Raw genomic sequence first — 20,917 nt, 5'->3', positions numbered from 1 at the left:
GATATTGCCACAAGTCCATTGTCACCCCTTCTATTGTGAGAAAACATCAGCAGCCTGTATAAATATGCTTCAGTGATCAACTACCATGTTAATTAACTAAACAAATCAACGAGCTATGAAGTCAGATTTCATTGTAGGTTCCAACTTGTCCAATAATACCACTATAAATTTTTTTAGGATCAATATTAATTGAATTCAGTAAAGAAAGAAAAGCAAATATTGAGGTATGGGATATTGAACACGAGTGTGGAGGTAAAGTTAATTGCACTGACTGGACAACAAAAATGCTTTGCGTATCGCTAAGCTCATCTGGAAGTATATGGCATAATAGTGAATTACTGGAAATCATTAAGGTTAAACAGAGATTAAGCAGAAAATTGAAGATAGAAATAAAAGCAATTAATGCAAAGGCAAAAAGGCATGTGGGTATAAAGAATGAGTATGAAAATCAGACACAGGTATGGAGAAGTTCTTTGGTTGGCAATAGTCATTTGCAAAGGGAGAACTGAAGAATCACCCTGATAATGGAACAATCTTGAGTCATGAATGGCTCAGATTGGGACTGATGCTCCAGCTTTTTACATGGCTGCTTTTACAGGTCAGTATGAAACTTATCCACAGATATTGTCTCTCCCAGCTGATGGTTTAGCATCACATCTGATCAAAATCAATTAGCACCAGGTCCAATCAAATACTTTAATTTTATTCTTTTAATTCCTTGTTCTGTTAGATTATTTTTGATAATAGTTTTCTTGTTTAAAATGTCATGGATAAGGGCAAAAGCAGTTTAAAAACATAGAGCAAATTTTATAATGTCTGAAATTTATTGAGAAGTAACAAGAAATCAAAGTATTGGCATTTTGTTTCATCCTGCACCTATTCTATTAAGAATCGTTAAAACAGGGGGTGTGTTAAGAATTGCGAATTTGACTTTTTTTAAACAAGTGCCATTTATGAGGATTAGACAAAAGAAAAAGAAATATTGGGAGAAAAGAAAAATACCCAAAAAGGACTGTTAAATTCAGAAAAAAATAAGAAAAGTCTTCCCATTGAATTTCCTTACAATACAATAAATCAAGGAAGGGAATTAAATTTTACAAAAGTATAGCCTCACTGAAAGGCAATCCACACTTACATACAGCTCACAGGCTCATCACTAGATCCTTACTGAAGCCCTAAGTGGTTTTTCTTTTTAAATCTAAAATTATAGATGTGCCTCCTGCCACTTTGATGGTAGAATAATAATTCTTGGAGATTATACAAAGAAAAATAAATGTGTGTAAAATTGCAACTACTAAACAATACCTTAGTGTGTGACCTGGGGCGGCATTTGAATTGTAGTGTCAGCATTCAAAGAACTTTCAGTTTGGGAATTATCAATGCATTACTGATCCTACTCTGAATCTAAGTAGGAACAAATGATGTGTTTACCACATATGTAAAGAAGACACAAGTCTCCTTTAAAAGGGATAAAAAAAACTGCACAACCTTTATTATCTTCCTGATGAAGGAGTCATGAGATGCACATGTTATGCATATGGCACAAGTAGTACATAATACTTGGACCTAATATAATTTGTACACTGAATCTAGTTAGGCCCAGGAGAGAAGTTGGTAAAGAGTGCAGATATTTTTAGATCAAGGATGAAACATTTCCTTTATAAAATAAAAACATTGTAATTACCAACTGAATACATAACGTGACATTTTCCTGCAATGAAGTTACCAGCAAGAGCAATTTCTTAGTCATATGACCTTACATCTTTTCCCAATAACAATGTGAACTATTGATATAACCACATTCACAAAAGTATGCAGATTTCAACCTGTAGTTTATTTTCGAAAAACAAGAACGTTTCAGGGCAGAGAGAAATAGGGAGTCCTATAATTCAGGAGAAGATTGTTTTTTTTTCTGATTCACCACAGGACAAAAAAAAAATCAAGAATTTATTTGTGGAAATGGGTAAAAACTGCTTTTGATGCTTCATAAATTACAAATCACAATCTAGAGTACCAACATAAAGGAAATGGAACATTGCATTATTTGAAATATTGGTAATCATTGGCTTTAATGGTAATTGTTCCACCTACAATTTGCAACTGAAGTTATTATTTTAACTGAAAGGATGAACACTGTTCACAGAAATCAAGCTGGAAGAGCATCCAGTTTTCACAACAGCAACTGCCAGGGAAGACAATGCCAAAAATCTGTACATTAGATCTGTATATTAATTTTCCTTTGTAGCAAACTGAAGAAATAAATCCAGGAATCTTAGCTTTTACATTTTCATCATGCAATAAATAGGATTTTATTAAAGAAACTCCTTAATAATCTTTAATTAATTAGGCTCACTGATTTGCTAAATTGTGTTATTGGGAAGGATTCGTATGCTGCAATTTTGCCAATTTTTGAATGTGATAACTTCTGTGTGAATTTTATAGTAGTTTGAACAACAAATGGAATTTCAAAAATGGTGTTGCAATTTTTTGTTACTTAGACAATAGATAATAGACAATAGGTGCAGGAGTAGGCCATTCTGCCCTTCAAGCCTGCACCACCATTCAATATGATCAAGGCTGATCATCCTTAATCAGTATCCTGTTCCTGCCTTATCGCCATAACCCTTGATTCCACAATCCTTGAGAGCTCTATCCAACTCTTTCTTAAATGAATCCAGAGACTGGGCCTCCACTGCCCTCTGGGGCAGAGCATTCCACACAGCCACCACTCTCTGGGTGAAGAAGTTTCTCCTCATCTCTGTCCTAAATGGTCTACCCCGTATTTTTAAGCTGTGTCCTCTGGTTCGACACTCACCCATCAGCGGAAACATGTTTCCTGCCTCCAGAGTGTCCAATCCTTTAAAAATCTTATATGTCTCAATCAGATCCCCTCTCAGTCTTCTAAACTCAAGGGTATACAAGCCCAGTTGCTCCAGTCTTTCAGTGTAAGGTAATCCCGCCATTCCAGGAATTGACCTCGTGAACCTACACTGCACACCTTCAATAGCCAGAATGTCTTTCCTCAAATTTGGTGAACAGAACTGCACACAGTACTCCAGGTGTGGTCTCACCAGGGTCCTATACAGCTGCAGAAGCACCTCTTTGCTTCTATACTAAATCCCTCTTGTTATGAAGGCCAGCATGCTATTAGCCTTCTTCACTACCTGCTGTACCTGCATGCTTACCTTTATTGACTGGTGTACAAGAACACCCAGATCTCTCTGTACTGCCCCTTTGCCTAAATTGATTCCATTTAGGTAGTAATCTGCCTTCCTGTTCTTGCCACCAAAGTGGATAACCATACATTTATCCACATTAAACTGCAATTGCCATGCATCTGACCACTGACCTAACTTGTCCAGGTCACCCTGTAATCTCCTAACATCCTGATCTCATTTCACCCTGCCACCCAGCTTAGTATCATCAGCAAATTTGCTAATGTTATTGCTTATACCATCTTCTATATCATTAACATATATTGTAAAAAGCTGCGGTCCCAGTACTGATCCTTGCGGTATCCCACTGGTCACTACTGCCATTCCGACATGGAGACTTTTATCACTACTCTTTGTTTCCTATCAGCCAACAAACTTTCAATCCAAGTTAGTACTTTGCCCCCAATACCATGCGCCCTAATTTTGCTCACTAACCTCCTATGTGGGACTTTATCAAAAGCTTTCTGAAAGTTCAGGTACACTACATCTACTGGATCTCCCTCGTCCATCTTCAGAGTTACATCCTCAAAATATTCCAGAAGATTAGTCAAGCATGATTTCCCCTTCATAAATCCATGCTGACTCTGACCTATCCTGTTACTATTATCCAGATGTGTCGTAATTTCATCCGTTATAAATAGACTCCAGCATCTTTCCCACCACTGAGGTCAGATAAACTGGTCTATAATTTCCTGCTTTCTCTCTCCCACCTTTCTTAAAAAGTGGTATAACATTCGCCACCCTCCAATCCACAGGAACTGATCCCGAATCTATCGAACTCTGGAAAATAATCACCAACACATCCACGATTTTTCGAGCCACCTCCTTCAAGTACCCTGGGATGTAGACCATCAGGCCCCGGGGACTTATCAACCATCAGACTTAACAGTCTCTCCAACACCAATTCCTGGCAAATATAAATTCCCTTCAATTCAGGTCCTTCAGCCACTGTTACCTCAGGGAGATTGCTTGTATCTTCCAGCAATTGTGGTTTTGTACTTAGGTTTTGAAAAATATAAATGCTGGAAACTAAATAGGGAAAAAATATCTTCTCAGTACTCATCTGCTGATTAAACGGTTTGTAGTCTTGCATTAATTTGCAATAAGGATTATTGGCAAACATTAATTGAATTAAAATTGCTGCAGTCACGTCATAATATCGAACTTGGAAACATGCGTTCCAACTCAAATGTCAGACCAGTCATTAAAATTAACACACTAATGTTGCTATGGGTTCGGTGGAAAATTGAAGGAAGACAAGAATAGAAAAAGACGTACACAATGTTGATAGAGGACATATCCATCACCACATCATAACATCTGACATCACAATTTATACCGAATGTGTCATAAGTGTTAATAAAGTCTGGTAAATAATTCACAATCCCTGAAGTGAAAAAAAAGCATGACTCCTTTATCAAGGATATTGGATGGACACATGAAGGAAACAAACCTTGCTGGGCTATAGGAATCAAACAGTTTCATAAATAGAAGTATAGAATGCAAGAGTGCACAGTTTCTGATGAATTCATGTCGGACACGTTAGGACTTTCGATGGATTATTGTGTACATTTTTGGGCATCACACTTTCAGAAGAATATGAACATATTAGAGAGAGTGCTGAAGATGTTTATGAGAATTGTTCCAGGGATACTTCAGTTGTAATGGAAGATTGAAGAAATTGGTGCTGCTTTCCTGGAGAGGAAAAGGCTAAGTAGAGATTTGCTAGAAGGTTTCAAAGTAATGAAGGTTTGTACAGAATGGACATGGCGAGGATCTTTCTGCTCAAATGAAAAAAGAATTGGTTTACCAAAAGAGTTAAATGTGAGAGGAGAATAAACACAGTGAGTAGTTAGGATATGGAATACACTGCCTGAACGTGTAGTGGAGGTAGGTTCAACTGAGAAATTCAAGACAGCAATGGATGATTGTTAAAACCACTTAAACAAGAATATGTTACATGGACAAGGTCAGAGATTCGCTTGGAGTTGAATTGCTCAGAGAGCCAGTGCAACATAATGGCTCAAAGGTAGAAGACAGACGGTGGTGGTGGAGGGTTGTATTTTAGTCTGAAGGCCTGTGACCAGTGGAGTGCCACAAGGATTGGTGCTGGGTCCACTACTTTTCGTCATTTATACAAATGATTTGTATGTGAGCAGAAGAAACATAGTAAGTTCACAGATGACACCAATATTGGAGGTGTAGAGGACAGCCAAGAAGGTTTCCTCAGATTACAATTGGATGTTGATCAGATGGGCTGAGGAGTGGCAGATGGAGTTCAATTTAGATAACTGAGGTGCTTCATTTTGGAAAAACAAATCTTAGCAGGACTTATACACTTAATGGTAAAGATACCTTGGAGTGCAGGTTCATAGCTCCTTGAAAGTAGAGTCACAGGTAGATAAGATAGTGAAGAAGGCGCTTGGTATGCTTTCGTTTATTGGTCAGAATATTGAGTTGGGAGGTCATGTTGTGTCTGTACAGGACATTGGTTAAGGCCACTATTGGAATATTGCGTGCAATTCTGGTCTCCTTCATATCTGAAGAATGTTGTGAAACTTGAAAGAGTTCAGAAAAGATTTACAATAATGTTGCCAGGGTTGGAGGATTTGAGCTATAGGGCTAAGGGGCAACTTTTTCACACAGAGGGTGGTGCATGTATGGAATGAGCTGCCAGAGGAAGTAGTAGAGGCTAGCACAATTGCAACATTTAAAAGGCATCTGGATGAGTATAGGAAGGAGGGATATGGGTTGGGTGCTGTCAAGTGGGACTGGATTAGATTGGGATATCCGGTTGGCATGGACGAGTTGGACAGAAAGGTCAGTTTCTGTGCTGTAGATCTCAATGACTCTCTGACTGTAATGGCCCGAATGGTCTCCAACTGCATCACAACAAGTTTTATGATATTGAGACGGACAAACTAGTTTGTGCAGTAAGCTGGCTTGGACTCCCTGGGCTAAATGATCTCTATCTAGTAAGGAATGCAATTAGTTTATGATCAGGTCTGTCAGCTCAGCTCAGCTGAAAGAAGGTTAGTTAAGGAGTGCTTGGTTACATTTAAAATAAAGCACTGGACATAAGTCTCAGATTTAATAGGAAAAATGTGACAACACCATTTCACATCATGAGATAGATTAGCATTTTTTATTATTTGTAAAATGTTTTCATAACAACAGAGGTTCATATACTGTTGGAAGAATGCAATCCAATGAGCTCCCTAGATGATGCCACACTGTACTCTTAAAAAGAGTTCTCACATGACATTCACTGCGCAGCCTTAGATCTATTGCCAATGGTTTGTGACCCTGAAAAATCAAGTACAACTTCCTATGACCTCACTTTCTGAGTCCTGAAAGGGATCCAGGAAAATTGCATGTACTAATATTCTGCCAAGAACAAGCTGCAGACTGCAATTTAATCATTGAAGAATTATCAAGCTTTGTTACCGATTTAAATGAACACAATATTTATGTAACTGCTACTTCCAAGTGAATTGGTGCAGAAGATCTAAACAAAGTCACTTCAAAACATTTTTGAAATCACCTGTCTACTCATGCATCAGTTGTAATGCAATGTTGACCACTTGCTGTTTTTCACTTCAATGTTGTGAGTGAATGGGGACTGCAATCTCACAGAATGTTGTGACATATGTTTTAACATTGTTCCCCACATAATTGACACCATTTGAAGCAGCTTCTCTTGCTCACTTACTGTTCAATGTGAGGCTACTACTCATGCCTAGCTTTCAACGTGCAGTGTCCCTGTGCCCAACTCTTTGATCTCTTCCCCAGACAGGAGAGCTCAAGGCCTGGGGATCTTTCTGGACCAGGCTCTAGACCACCTGTGAGAGTCAACACTTCCTCCAGGCCACATTGTAACTGCTGCCTGACAACATCTTTTTGAAACCCTCCAATGAGCTTCTTGTCAGCTACCACTGCCTTTGGGACCTGCTCAAGTGTAAATGGAGCTGCTCCTCTTGGTTGGCTGTGGGGCATTCGCCATCATCCCTCAACCCCTGGACAACAGGATGTTGGTGATGACTGAGCTTAGTAGCTTCCCCCCACCTGACCCTACGAAGGCCACAAATTGGAGAGTTAGGGAGGGGAAGGATCAGCAATGATCAGGGAGCAGGAGATTCATACTGCAAACCAGGAATGAGCTGGTGATACACTATTGTGAATAAAGTTACATTTAGAAATAAAAGAAAAATGCACTTTATTTTCAAAATTGTTTCATTCATTTATGTAGGAATTTAACCTGGTCAAATATCCCAACTAACAGGGCTGAATCTCTCTTTTCTAATCAAATCCCAGAGAACCTAACTCCAGTTTTAACATTGATGTTTACAGCAATCAAGGGTGTAATTTTCCCATATTCAACAAAACACTTGAACTGAAAGAGTTTTATGGCATCCAGTCAATCATGGCTCCAAGCAACATTTCTAACTTAATCTTCTGCTCTTCATCTCATTCATTCAGTGAGGGCACAGTCTCAAAATAAGGATAAAGTTACCTGACGAAGGAGCAGCATTCTGAAAGCTAATGCTTCCAAATCAACTAGGTGGACTATAACCTGGTGTTGTGTGATTTTTAACTTTGTCCACCCCAGTCCAACACTGGCACTTCCACGTCAAAATAAAGAGTTGGACATTTAACACAGAGACAAGAAGGAATTTCTTCTTTCAAGGAGGAGTGAGTCTGCAATTCTTTATCGCAGAGAGCTGGCAAGGCTGGGTCGTTAAGGAATTTCAATACTAAGATGGACAGAATTTTCATCAGACAAGGAATCAAGGATTATGGGGAAAGGCAGAAAAGTGGAATTAAGGATGATCAATCCAACTATAACCTAATTGAACAGCTGAGCAGACTATGGAGCTGAATGGCCTACCTTTCCTTCTACATTTTATGATCTTATTATGAAACTGGGCCGTTTGGTGATCTTTGTGTGGAATTGGTAGGAGAGGTTGCCATTGCCAGGATCTGGTAACACTCCCTGCACTGGCATCATATTTAAATTCCAGTTGCACACCAACTCTGCTAGAAACTGACTGTCATGCTGTGATGCTTGACCACTATCATGGAGGACTGACCTAGGAATGGAGACTCGCTTCACTGACAAGAATCTAGAGGTGCTGGTGGATAGGGTAGGTGAGAAGAGGGCAGTCCTTCTTTCACTGACCTCCGCAGGAGGCCACGTCATCAGACAGAACCAGCCAGGACGCAGATAAACAGCCCGGGTCAGTGCAGTGTCCTGGGGGGTAACAGGAACATCTGGAATTACCTGAAAGCTGTCGGTGATCTTTCATACTCTACAAGAGTAAGTGCATGCACCTCTCTGTGCTAGTCACACTAACAGGGTCACCACTCATCCATCTCTCCCACGGCACACACCTCTCACTAAACTCATGGACTACACCTCTCACTATCACATACATCAAACCACTTACTCAATTACTCTCGCCCAGCTGGTCTAACAGGCTACAAACTCTTCCTGTCCTCTGTACTTCCTTATTACTCACTGCAGACACCTCAGCACCTCTTGCTGCTGTATTACCATGATCTGTGTAATTGAAAATTAACAAAATTAACATTTACTCTGAAATCCATTTCCTGAAATCTGAAAGACAATGCTTTACTAAATTTAAAACTTTCTGACACTTTGCTGAAGTCTGCAGTCGAGGCACAGCTTGTCTCTGTGGAACTTTGTAAACATTCAGCAAGAGAAAAATATAAGAACAGTATGTCCACAACAAGGGAATGAAAAGAATAACAACTCAAATCTGCACAGTCTTTTTCCTTGTGAACGTGATAAGAAACAGTATAAGACAAGTATATGAATTATGCTCAGGGCCCTTGCACAAGGCATTTTTGTCAAGTGCATGTGGTTCCTCTGCAATGCAGAGGTTAAAATTAATAAAGCTCTTCTTGGTTGCTCTTGCTAATAGCTGAGTTGAGTCAATTTAATTTCCATGACAGTAAACTTGGGGGCTCGTCCAGGACCCTGCGACTGGGTGAGATTCTGAAGATTCCCAGGAGGCACAGGCACCAGTGCCTTGAAGGACTTTCACTTCATCTCGAGCGCTTAATTGGCCCTTTTGCATGAGAGGACTGGGAATCTGTGGATTGTCCCGGCGCTGGGGTCCGAACTGAATAGGGTCGGGGTAAGAGTCATGGCTTAAGTAATCCTATATACAGACTCATTCTAAAAGAATAAATGAATCAGGAAAAGGGTTCAGTAAACTCTCATGCAGTATTCGAGCAAAACTCCAGGGAGAGAATTACCGTCGCTGGAGTGTTTGAAAGACAGCAAGTTTAAGGGTGATTTTAGACTGCTCTTCCATCCACATAATCCCTCTCCATTTGTCTCATCACAGGAAAGATTGGACTGAAAGTCTGATCTCCCACAACATCCTGACTGACATACTGGCAATCCCTGGATGGGTTACACGGCACCACAGTTAGTCCTGCAGGTCAAAATCTCCAGAATGTAAAGACATTTTTGACTGTGGCCAACCCCTTGGGGAATCAGATGTGTCCTTGACTGACTTTGGTGCCCCTTAACCCCACGAAAGGACTTTGACTTTCAGACACGGCCATTTGATTGATGCACATGCAGTGTGCTTGCCACGTAAGCTGTTGGCAAATACTGGTGTGACATTGACATAGTACAGTGTTGTCCAGCTTTATGTCCACTCCTTTGATTATTCAGTGCCCTCCACTACGATAGGCTGCTGCCTCTCCCTCAATGCTACAAAGCACTGAGAGCCAGCAACCTACATTCCCCTAACTTGCCAGCCTTTAAGGTCCAGGCGTGGCAATGATTTCTAAAACTCAAAGTCAATTTGTTGGCATATTGACTGGCATATGCCAAACCTCTCAGTTGTATAGCTTAGATGGAAGGCTACTGACAGCCTGCAACTGTGTCCAAAACTCCTGTTCACTAAACAGTGATGCAAGACAGAAACTTCCAAGCAAGTGAACTTTAAGAAAACCAAGCAAAGAGCCATAAGGTGATCTGTGCAGATGCATGGGATGACTGTGTGCCCCTGCCTATCCATATCATAGGTGTGCCCAATCTCTAAAGTGTTGAAGAACTGAACTGGTGCAAGAGTAGGTAAGATCATAAGTTGTGGCCCATGGTTTGCTGACCCAACTTAAATATTTGGAAAGTCAAGGAGGGTGGCATCCATTAGAGCATGCAGGAATATTGTGATGAAGATGTGGTTGCATTTTGTCTGGGACAAGAATTCAGTGAGCTACAGCCACCAAGTAACTACCCACTCTGACCTGCCCGTCAGGAATTTGTGTCATCAAGTTTCTCGGGGGAGGGAGGAGAGAACTAGAAATTGTTCATCAATAAAGCGAGTTGGACTATTAATGACACATCCTAGTACATGAACATATGGCATTCACCACTCACCATCGACATTCTGAAGTCACTGTTCAATGCTTAAAAGGAATAAAAGGGAAACAAAATTCTCAATGTCATGATATTGATTTTTTCATCCTCGCCATATTTTTCCCATCTTTCACCATTTTCATGCCACATCAGGGAGGGAAAATTCCATCCATTGTTTCATTTGAAGTCATCAATTTTTAAGAACATCACCATGGCTTTTATTGAGGACTTACAATATTTTTTGGCTCTGATTTTCTTGGGGTTGAGTTTTGACCGCAAATCATCAGCTTTCACCATCATTACTCATGAAACATTAAAATCTCAGGGTACCAGACAGGCACAAATTAGCAAGAACACCCTGAAGTTATAAGTCAATTGGGACTCTAACACAGGCCAACTCCAGTCATGCCCTAAAATCTAGCAACTGCAAAATAAGTGAGAATTTCAATTTTTCCACTCCCACATTAGTAGCAACATGACAAATGAAATTCAGTGAACAACAGAACTTACCCTAAAAACATTATTCACAACTGGAGCAATTAAATTACAAATTAAACGTTTCACCTTCTGTTTTCAGTCTACATATACATCCCATACTTTACTTTGCTCCATTTTAAAAAAATGGTTAATTTGATTACTCTTTGTTTCCTGTGAAAATCTTACAATGAAACTGGTTGCTGAAAAGCTAGATGATATTGCCGCACCCCACACTGCGAATATCCAATAGAGAGACTGGCAACTAATAGTGGTAAGGTCTTGACAGATCTCCTGGTGAGACAATTGGACGTTAGTGGCGAGCATGATCTTTACCACAAGGTTCATGTTAAAATAAAATGATTTTCTACATGTTCTAAGAACAGGTACTAACTAGCATACATTACAGCCAGAATAGCCAAAGACATTAAACCACTCATCAGTATGTCTTAGGTGACCAAACAAATACCGATATACAGTGGTGAGCAAAATCATCATGCAATTATGGTACAAGGGGTCTGCAGAAGTTACACTGACAAACCTGTTGGTGAATTCTTGCCTGGGAAGACCATAAGACCATAAGACATAGGAGTGGAAGTAAGGCCATTCGGCCCATCGAGTCCACTCTGCCATTCAATCATGGCTGATGCGCATTTCAGCTCCACTTACCAGCGTTCTCCCCATAGCCCTTAATTCCTCGAGACAACAAGAATCTATCAATCTCGGCCTTGAAGACATTTAGCGTCCCGGCTTCCACTGCACTCCGTGGCAATGAATTCCACAGGCCCACCACTCTCTGGCTGAAGAAATGTCTCCGCATTTCTGTTCTGAAATGACCCCCTCTAATTCTAAGGCTGTGTCCACGGGTCCTAGTCTCCTCGTTTAACTGAAACAATTTCCTAGCATCCACCTTTTCCAAGCCATGTATTATTTTGTACGTCTCTATTAAGTCTCCCCTTAATCTTCTAAACTCCAACGAATACAATCCCAGTATCCTCAGCCGTTCCTCATATGTTAGACCTGTCATTCCAGGGATCATCTGTGTGAATCTCCGCTGGACACGTTCCTGTGCCAGTATGTCCTTCCTGAGGTGTGGGGACCAAAACTGGACACAGTACTCCAAATGGGGCCTAACCAGAGCTTTATAAAGTCTTAGTAGTACATCTCTGCTTTTATATTCCAACCCTCTTGAGATAAGAGACAACATTGCATTTGCTTTCTTAACCACGGACTCAACCTGCATGTTTACCTTTAGAGAATCCTCGACTAGCACTCCCAGATCCCTTTGTGCTTTGGCTTTATTAATTTTCTCACCATTTAGAAAGTAGTCTATGCTTTTATTCTTTTTGCCAAAGTGCAAGACCTCGCACTTGCTCACGTTAAATTCCATCAGCCATTTCCTGGACCACTCTCCCAACCTGTCGAGATTCTTCTGTAGCCTCCCCACTTCCTCAGTACTACCTGCCTGTCCACCTAACTTCGTATCATCGGCAAACTTCGCTAGAATACCCCCGGTTCCCTCATCCAAATCATTAATATATAATGCGAACGTATCACACACATTGTAATTCTGGCTTGAAGAGGTGGAGGGGCAGAGTAAAGATACACAAAAGGATTACTTTTCAAACAGAGGCAAACTCAGCCAAACCTGCAAGTTAAAAGCTCAGGTGGTAAGTTATAAAGAAATAATATTAAGGAAAGACAGATGTCAAAAGCAAGTAAGCCAGCTGATGACATGAACATCTTATTTCACCTCCACCTGAACAATTTAAACTAGATGACTAAGAGATATCCTGAAGTGCTTCACAGCCAATGGAATTATCACTATTGGAATATAGTATGTGGAATTTTCTTTTACTGTTTCAGTTTATACCTGGTCTTTTACAAGTACTTTGAGCAATCAATCTTCAAAAGAACTGGAAAAATTATCACAGCACTTGTGAAATACATGCTATTTGGTTTGAATTAAAAAGATTCAAAACCTAGATTTTAGCTTACAATTAGATATTGGGTATTATAGGCACACTTTTAAATGTAATACATACAGAATATTCATAGGAGTAATTTGTACCACAAAACCCAAGAAAATATCTACATCACACTTTCAACATGTAACATGAAGAACAACAGTTGGAAAATGCTCTGGAGTATAGATTCAGAATAAGAGAAGAGATATTTGGATTGAATAGGAAGCTTTTACAGCATATTTTATATGTAAAATCCACTTGTATATGCAAAAGCAATATTCATAATCTCTGAAGGGGTTTTGATTTCCACTGATGTTTTAGATTCACACAAAAGAGCAAGATAATTTCCACGATTCCATGCGTACTTACAGTAGTACATTGTTTGTGACTTTAATTAAGTTTGTTTGTAGACCTATCAACTGATTAGTAATTTAATTGAGTGCTACAATTTCTCATTATGTCATATGATGTGACATCAATTTGTCAGTGACAATCTATTTTGCATTTTGTTTTTCAAAGAAATAACACATGTAAATTAAACAGGAGCATTGTGCGTCATGAGTTGGCCACGTAGAAACTACATGGTAATTTAACATTAATATCTTGCATATGTAGAATCACATTTTAAAATAATTATAAGTTTTAATAATAATAGACAAAATAAGTTAAAATTTAGCTCTATATTATAGTCTCATTGTCATTTCATTTGACTTCCTCTTCCCCATTCTGGCCTAAGTACTTCAAACAGATGAAAATCACACAACACCAGGTTATAGTCCAACAGGTTTAATTGGAAGCATTAGCTTCCAATTAAACTTGTTGGACTATAACCTAGTGTTGTGTGATTTTTAACTTTGTACACTCCAGTCCAACACCGGCATCTCCAAATCAAACAGATGAGACTGCTAAATGATAAAATTAAGATTAGACTAGATTACTTACAGTGTGGAAACAGGCCCTTCGGCCCAACGAGTGCACACCAAGCCGCCGAAGCGCAATCCACCCAGACCCATTCCCCTAACACTACGGGCAATTTAGAATGGCCAATTCACCTAACCTGCACATTTTTGGACTGTGGGAGGAAACCGGAGCACCCAGAGGAAACCCACGCAGACACGGGGAGAATGTGCAAAACTCCACACAGACAGTCGCCTGAGGCAGGAATTGAACCCGGGTCTCTGGCGCTGTGAGACAGCAGTGCTAACTACTGTGCCACCCACAGATATTCAGTTCTTGTATATTTAAGATTCAGTATTCTGCAATATTTTAACCCATGGATGCAATGAAACTATTTAATTTATATTGATGGGCTTTTCTTAATTACTATACACCGAGTTGTATGTCATGAAGTTTCTTTCTTATTCAAATAATTATTTGCTTGGTATGACAGGTAATAGAGGAAAGGCCGACTAAGTAACAATGGAAGAAAAATATTTGCACTTATAGGGCAACTTTTGTGACATCAGAACATTTTGTAACACTGACCCATCAAATACTTTTGAAATGTACTCTGTTGTGATGTAGGAAACATGGCAGCCAATTTATATACAGTAAAGCTCCCACAAACAGCAAAAGGATATAATAGCTCCTGGAGTAGGACACAGACCAGTAGATTTATTATTCTGAAGTGAACTGTAGCATAGCTGACAAACGGAGTCAGAGGAAGTGTCAAACACTTCCTTATGTTGAGAATTCAAACTGAAAGTCTGCCAGACATCTGAAATCCACCTCAGTACAGGTATGAGGATTGTTCCTCAAATGTGTATTCAAAATGAATGTTCTGCGAGATAATTTCAAACTGTTGTTCAATAATTCTATATTATTGAAATTGAATGAAGGTACACAATCTGCAAGACAGTGTTTAACTGATTCATGACAAGGTGTTTAATCCATTTCTTACATTTTATGGACTTTTAAATGTTCTGCTTGTCATACAAAAAAAACACTTTTAAATGAGTTTCTAGTTTCTAAAAATGTTTTCTCCCCTTTGTTTTGATTCTAGGTTTACATTTGGGATTCTAATTTTTAAACACCAAATGCTTTTCTGTTTTTGTTTCCAGTTTCCAGCACTTGTTTTTTTTTAAATGAGACAACACCGACATTATTTACCATGAGTATAAAGTACTAAATCGGTTAAAACATTACATTTTTCAAAATCATTGAGTAATGATTTTGATTCAAATAAACCAAATCTGTACCCTAATCTCAGCAAACCTGATTAAGTGCAGAGGTAGCTAACAGAGTTGTGACACGGCCTGTATAATTGACTTTAAACACTTGTGAATGTAGCCTTTAATATTTTACATGGTATAAAGCCTAATATGTTTATTTAAAGCAATCTAAACACACACAATAAGTGCTTTTAAACTAACTGTTAGTAAACTCGTTCTTTCCGTATAGGCCAGGTGTGCACTTGTATTTTCACCTGCAGAAACAGGTGAAGTAATTGATATCTACACTTGCCAGCATAACTCCGTACTTAGATCTAAGACACGCCAAAGATATCAACAATGCATTTTAAAAACAACTTACCATTCTGCCTTAAAGCAAAAGATGGATTGGTTTAACCTCAAAATCTGAACACAAAACATTTCCTGAGAAGCTTGTATTCAGGAACCCATGGTAGTTATCCCAGAATTCTGTGTGCTTAAGGCTCCTCCCTGCCCCTGGATTACACATTAACCTGCAGTAAAAGAGCAGGTTAGGGAAATCCTTACTACCTTATTGTTTCATTAGACAGTTCATTGAGCTGATAATATTTCGTATGTTACACATGTAAGATAGTCTAAAGCTTATTAAGCTTGCAAAAATATACATTAACATTTAATTTATTACAACCGCATCAACAAACCCCACTGCCCTGTGGTAGAACACTTCAACTCCCCCTCCTACTCCATCAAGGACATGCAGGTCCTGGGCCTCTTTCATTGTCACTCCCTAACTACCCAACACCTGGAAGAAAACGCCTCATCTTCCACCTCTGGAAGGGTTATCCCGGAGATGTTCTCTGAAGCGCTCTGCAAGTGGGCGTCCTGTCTCCCCCTCTCAAGGCCTACTTGTAGACCGCTTCAGAGAACATCTCTGGGATATCCACACGAACCAAGCAGTGGGCCTCCTCCTTCATCACTCCCTAACCATCCGCACCTGGAGGAAGAACACCTCATCTTCCACCTCTGGAGCCTCCAACCATATGGCATCAATGTGGATTTCACCAGTTTCCTCATTTCCCCTCCCCCCACCTTATCCTAGTTCCAACCTTCCAACTTGGCACCATCCTCATGACCTGTCCTACCTGCCCATCTTCCTTCCCACCTATCCGCTGCACCCTCCATCTGACCATTACCCCCCACACCTCCATCCACCTATCACACTCTCAGCTACCTTCCCCCTCCCCAGTCCCACCCCCTACTCTCATTTATCTTCTAGCCCCTCGGATCACAGCCTCATTCCTGATGAAGGGCCTTTGCTCAAAACATTGATTCTCCTCCTCCTCGGATACTGCCTGAGCTGCTGTGCTTTTCCAGCACCACATTCTCGAATCTGATCTCCAGCATTGCAGTCCTCATTTTCGCCTAAAACTTTTGCCAGGCAAGTGAATGTAAAATATTCTATATTATACATGTTATTTATAAAATGTTCATAATAACATTTATATATCTTTGTATTACTTTTGATGATCAGTGTCATGATCGATATTAACTTCATCCCTGTTTTCAAATCATTCCACATGAATCCATTCTCTCCATCTCTTTGATCGTTTCCAGTTATGTATCCTCAAGACCTCTATCTCAACACTTCGCCAATTCAGGCTTCTTGAGCCTTGTGGTTAAAGGGATAGTACCGGAGAGAGACCTTCTCATATTGGATTATTGGGATGCTTTCCAGAGCAGATGGGACCAGTACAAGAAAGACAGGCTGCATCTAAATTAGAGGGGAACCAGTAAACTGGCAGCAAAACTTTCTAGCCTCACTCAGGAGGGTTTAAACTAGTACAGCAGGATGGTAGAAACCAGAGCAAGTGAAATAACCAAGGAGGAGCTTGAGACTAAAGCCAGTAAGGCCAAGAGGAGGAATAGACCGGGAAAGGTTTTTGAACACTGTGGAGACTGCCAGTCTAACGTACATTAGTTTTAACACAAGGAGTATTACAAATAAGGCAGATAGATTTAGAGCCTGGATTAGTACATATAACAATGATATTGTGGCTGTTACAGAAACTTGATTGTGAGAGGGATAGCTTAATGTTCCAGGATTCAGATGTTTCAGACCGAGATAGAGAGGGATGTAAAAGAGGTGGGTGAGTTGCAATAGTGATGAGGGAGAATATCACAGCTATAGTGAGAGAGAAAACCTCAAAGAGCTCATCTAACAAGGCCATATGGGTGGAGTTCAGGCACAGGAAGGGTGCAATCACTTTGACAGGGTTGTCCTACAGACTCCCAACCACCAGTGGGTGATGGAAAAACAGAAATGTGGACAGATTATGAAAAATGTGTAAACAACAGGGTTGTTGTGGTAGGAGATTTTAACTTTGGTATATATGTTTGACTGGGACTCCCTTATGCCTGGGGCTTGGATGGAGGGGAATTTGTTAGGTGTGTCCAGGAGAGTTTCTGGAAGCAGTATGTAGATAGTCCAACTTGGGAAGGGGACATATTAAACCTGATACTGGGGAATGAACTTGGCCAGGTGAACAAAGTTCCAGTGGGTGCATTTTGGGAACAGTGACCATAATTCTGTAAGTTTTAAGTTTCTTATGGATAAGGATAACAATAGTCCTTGGGTAAAAGTAGTAAATTGGGTGAATTTACATTATTAGGCAGGGATGGCTGATCGAGCCACATCCATCACAGGGGAATCTTTTAAAGGCCAGTTGATTAGAATTCAGGACCAACATGTTCCCTTGGAAATTATGGATAAGATTGGCATGATTTGGCAACCGTGGATGACAACAGAAATTATGAGCTTAGTCAGAAAGAAAAAGGAAGCATATTCAAGGTTTAGGGAACTGAAGACAAAGCCCTCAAGGAATATACAGACAACGAGAAAGAACTAAAACAACAAGTTAGGAGGGCTAAAAGGGGCTATGGAATGACCTTGGCAAACTGAATTAAGGAAAATCCCAAGGTTTTTTATACATTCATAAGGAACAAGAGTATAGCTAAGGAAAGAGTAGGTCTGCAAGGATAAAGGAGGGAATTTATGCATGGAGTTGGAGGAAGTGGGTGAGCCCTTAATGAATACTTTGCATGGGTATTCAGAAAGGAGTGGGACATGGTGGACAGTGGGTCTAAAAGGGGTATGTTGATATTCCACACCATGCCAATATAAAAGAGAAGGCGGTTTTGGGTTTTTTGAAAAGCGTTGAGGTAGGCCATTCCCTATGACCTGATGGGATCTATCCCAGAATACTGAGGGAGGGCAGGGAGAAAATTGCTTGGGCCTTGTATGAAATCTTTGTATCCTCTTTAGTTATAGCTGAGGTTACAGAGAACTGGAGAATAGCTAATGTTGTTCCGTTGTTTAAGAAGGCAATGTAGATAATCCAGGAAATTACAGGCCAGTGAGCCTTATAATGGTGGTGAGGAAATTACTGGAGAAGATTCTTATGGACGGGATTTATTCACATTTGGAAAAACATGGACTTATTAGTGACAGACATCATGGTTTTGTGTGGTGATATTGTGTTTCATAAACCTGATTGAGTTTTTTGAGGAAGTGATAAAGATGATTGATCAAGGGTAGAGTGGTGGATATTGTCTACATGGACTTTAGCAAGACCTATGACAAGGTCCCTTATGGCAGGCTGATACAGAAGATGAATTCACATGGGACTGGTATGAGCTGGTAAGAAGAATACAGAATTGGATTGGTCATAAAAGACAGAGAAGAGTAGTGGAAGTGTGTTTTTCTGACTGGAGATCAATGACCAGTTGTGTTCCATAGAGATCAGTGCTGGGACCTGGTGTTTGTAATATATATAAGTGATTTGGAAGAGAATGTAGGTGGTATGATTAGTAAGTTTACAGATGACACAAAGATTGGGGGAGCTACAGACAGCAAGGTGGGGGGAGGAAATGTTAAAGGATACAGCAAGATATAAATAGCTGAAGAGTTGGGCGAAGAAATGCCAGATGGAGTTTAATCCGGACAATTGTGAAGAGATGCATTTTGGAAAGTCTTATGCAGAAGGGAAGAATACAATACAATACAATACAAGATTACAATAAATTGCAGAACCTTAGAATCATTAGCATGCAGAGGAATATATGTGTACAGGTCCACAATTCCCTGAAAGTGGTAACGCATGTGGATAAGGTCATCAAGAAGGAATGTGGCATGCTTGCCTTTATTAGTCACACCATAGAGCATAAAAATTGACAAGTCATGTTGCAGTTATATAGAACTTTAGTAAGGTCATATTTGGAATATTGCATACAATCTCATCACCACACTACCAGAAGGATGTTGAGGCTTTGGAGAAGGTACAATAAAGGTTTACTGGGGTATTGCCTGGTTTGGAGGGTATAGATGATGAGGAGAGATTAGAAAAACCTGGAGTGTTTTCCCTTGAACATTGTAGGCTGGGGGGTGACCTGATAGAGATTGACAGAATTATGAGAGGCACAGATAGAATGGATAGTTGGAAACTTTTTCCCAGGGTAGAAATGTAAATTAGCAGAGACATAGGTTTCTGGTAAAAGGGGGAAACTTTAAAGGAGATGTGAGAGCATTTTTACACAGTGGATGGCAAAGTGCCTGGAATATCCTGCCAAAGGAGATGATGGAAGATACAATAGAAACATTTTAGAAACATATTGATAAGTAGACAAATAGGCAGGAAATAGAAGGATATGGTCTACATAAAGGCTAAAGGGATTTAGTTTAGAAAGACATATGTAATGGCACAGCCTTGGTGGACTGAAGGGCCTCTTCCTGTGCTATACTGTTCTTTAGTCATTGAGACTCGAAACATTAGCTTGCTCTCTCTCCATGGATGCTTTCTGACCCACTGTGATCTCCAGCGTTGGTTGTTTTCTGTACTGTTCTTTGTTCTTTTTGTTTTTGTGAAATGACATAGGCCCTAAAAAGTTCAGTAACTTATTCTATATTCTACTTAAATTTATGGAAATCTTAACAAGAATATAGAACTGAATGTCCTAAGGATTCATAAGTTCTATGTTAATAAAGAGGACATTTCCTCTGCAATGAGGCAGCCACACTGCATTTTGCCAACTCTGTATTACTCCCAGCTGAAACATTTAACTTGTATTTGTTCAGTTTTCAAACACAGATTGTCCTGCTGGCTATTTCAAGCTGTTGTTATTCCAAATTTCCTGCATTTGCACTCTTCACTGATCAGATTCCAGATTGCTCCTTTGAAATCTATGAAACAATTCCATGACTAAATTAGGCAAATGTCACATTATCTTTACATTCTGGTTCTCTTTAGAAAATAGGAAAGATGAGAACTGTTTGTCTACCAATTCATAATGAAGAATAAGAATGTTCAATATTACAGAATTTTCTTATGTTTAACTGCCTGTTTCTCTTCTCTACCCACTTTCAACTGACTTTTAACTAATCCATTTGATCTCCTTAAAATAAACTGTACAGAATCTGTCTTAAGTGGATTTTAAATCTGTAAAAGGACTGGATTACTGAGCTGTTTGATTATCATTTAGGTACTCTCTAAGCAACTTTCAAATCTCTTTTAAGTGTTTCTTTTTGCCAAAAAAACCCAAAAAATTTTCCCTTGTGGAAATCTTATCATCCACATAAAAAAGATGTTCTGTTATCATTAAATTTCTTTGCATGTTCTTTTTATTACTGCAGGACTGTTTTCTGGATACTATCAAATC

General features: G+C 39.6%; 1 protein-coding gene across 1 annotated transcript in view; it reads right to left on the bottom strand.

The window, feature by feature from the left end:
* Positions 1 to 15,690, bottom strand: part of ap1s3a (adaptor related protein complex 1 subunit sigma 3a) — a 39,199-nt gene extending 23,509 nt beyond the window's left edge. The window contains exon 1 of the mRNA XM_043702068.2: positions 15,588 to 15,690. Within this exon, the coding sequence (XP_043558003.1) occupies positions 15,588 to 15,590 (3 nt within the window). The 5' untranslated portion in view covers positions 15,591 to 15,690. The remainder of the gene's footprint in view (positions 1 to 15,587) is intronic.
* Positions 15,691 to 20,917: the final 5,227 nt, after the last annotated feature.

This window comes from Chiloscyllium plagiosum, unplaced genomic scaffold (genome assembly GCF_037043375.1).
Source record: "Chiloscyllium plagiosum isolate Xiang-an unplaced genomic scaffold, Cpla_swu_hap1 HiC_scaffold_13, whole genome shotgun sequence".
Lineage (NCBI taxonomy): Eukaryota > Metazoa > Chordata > Chondrichthyes > Orectolobiformes > Hemiscylliidae > Chiloscyllium > Chiloscyllium plagiosum.
The sequence above is the reverse complement of the archived record's forward strand: the minus strand, read 5'-3'. Positions and strand labels throughout refer to the sequence as shown.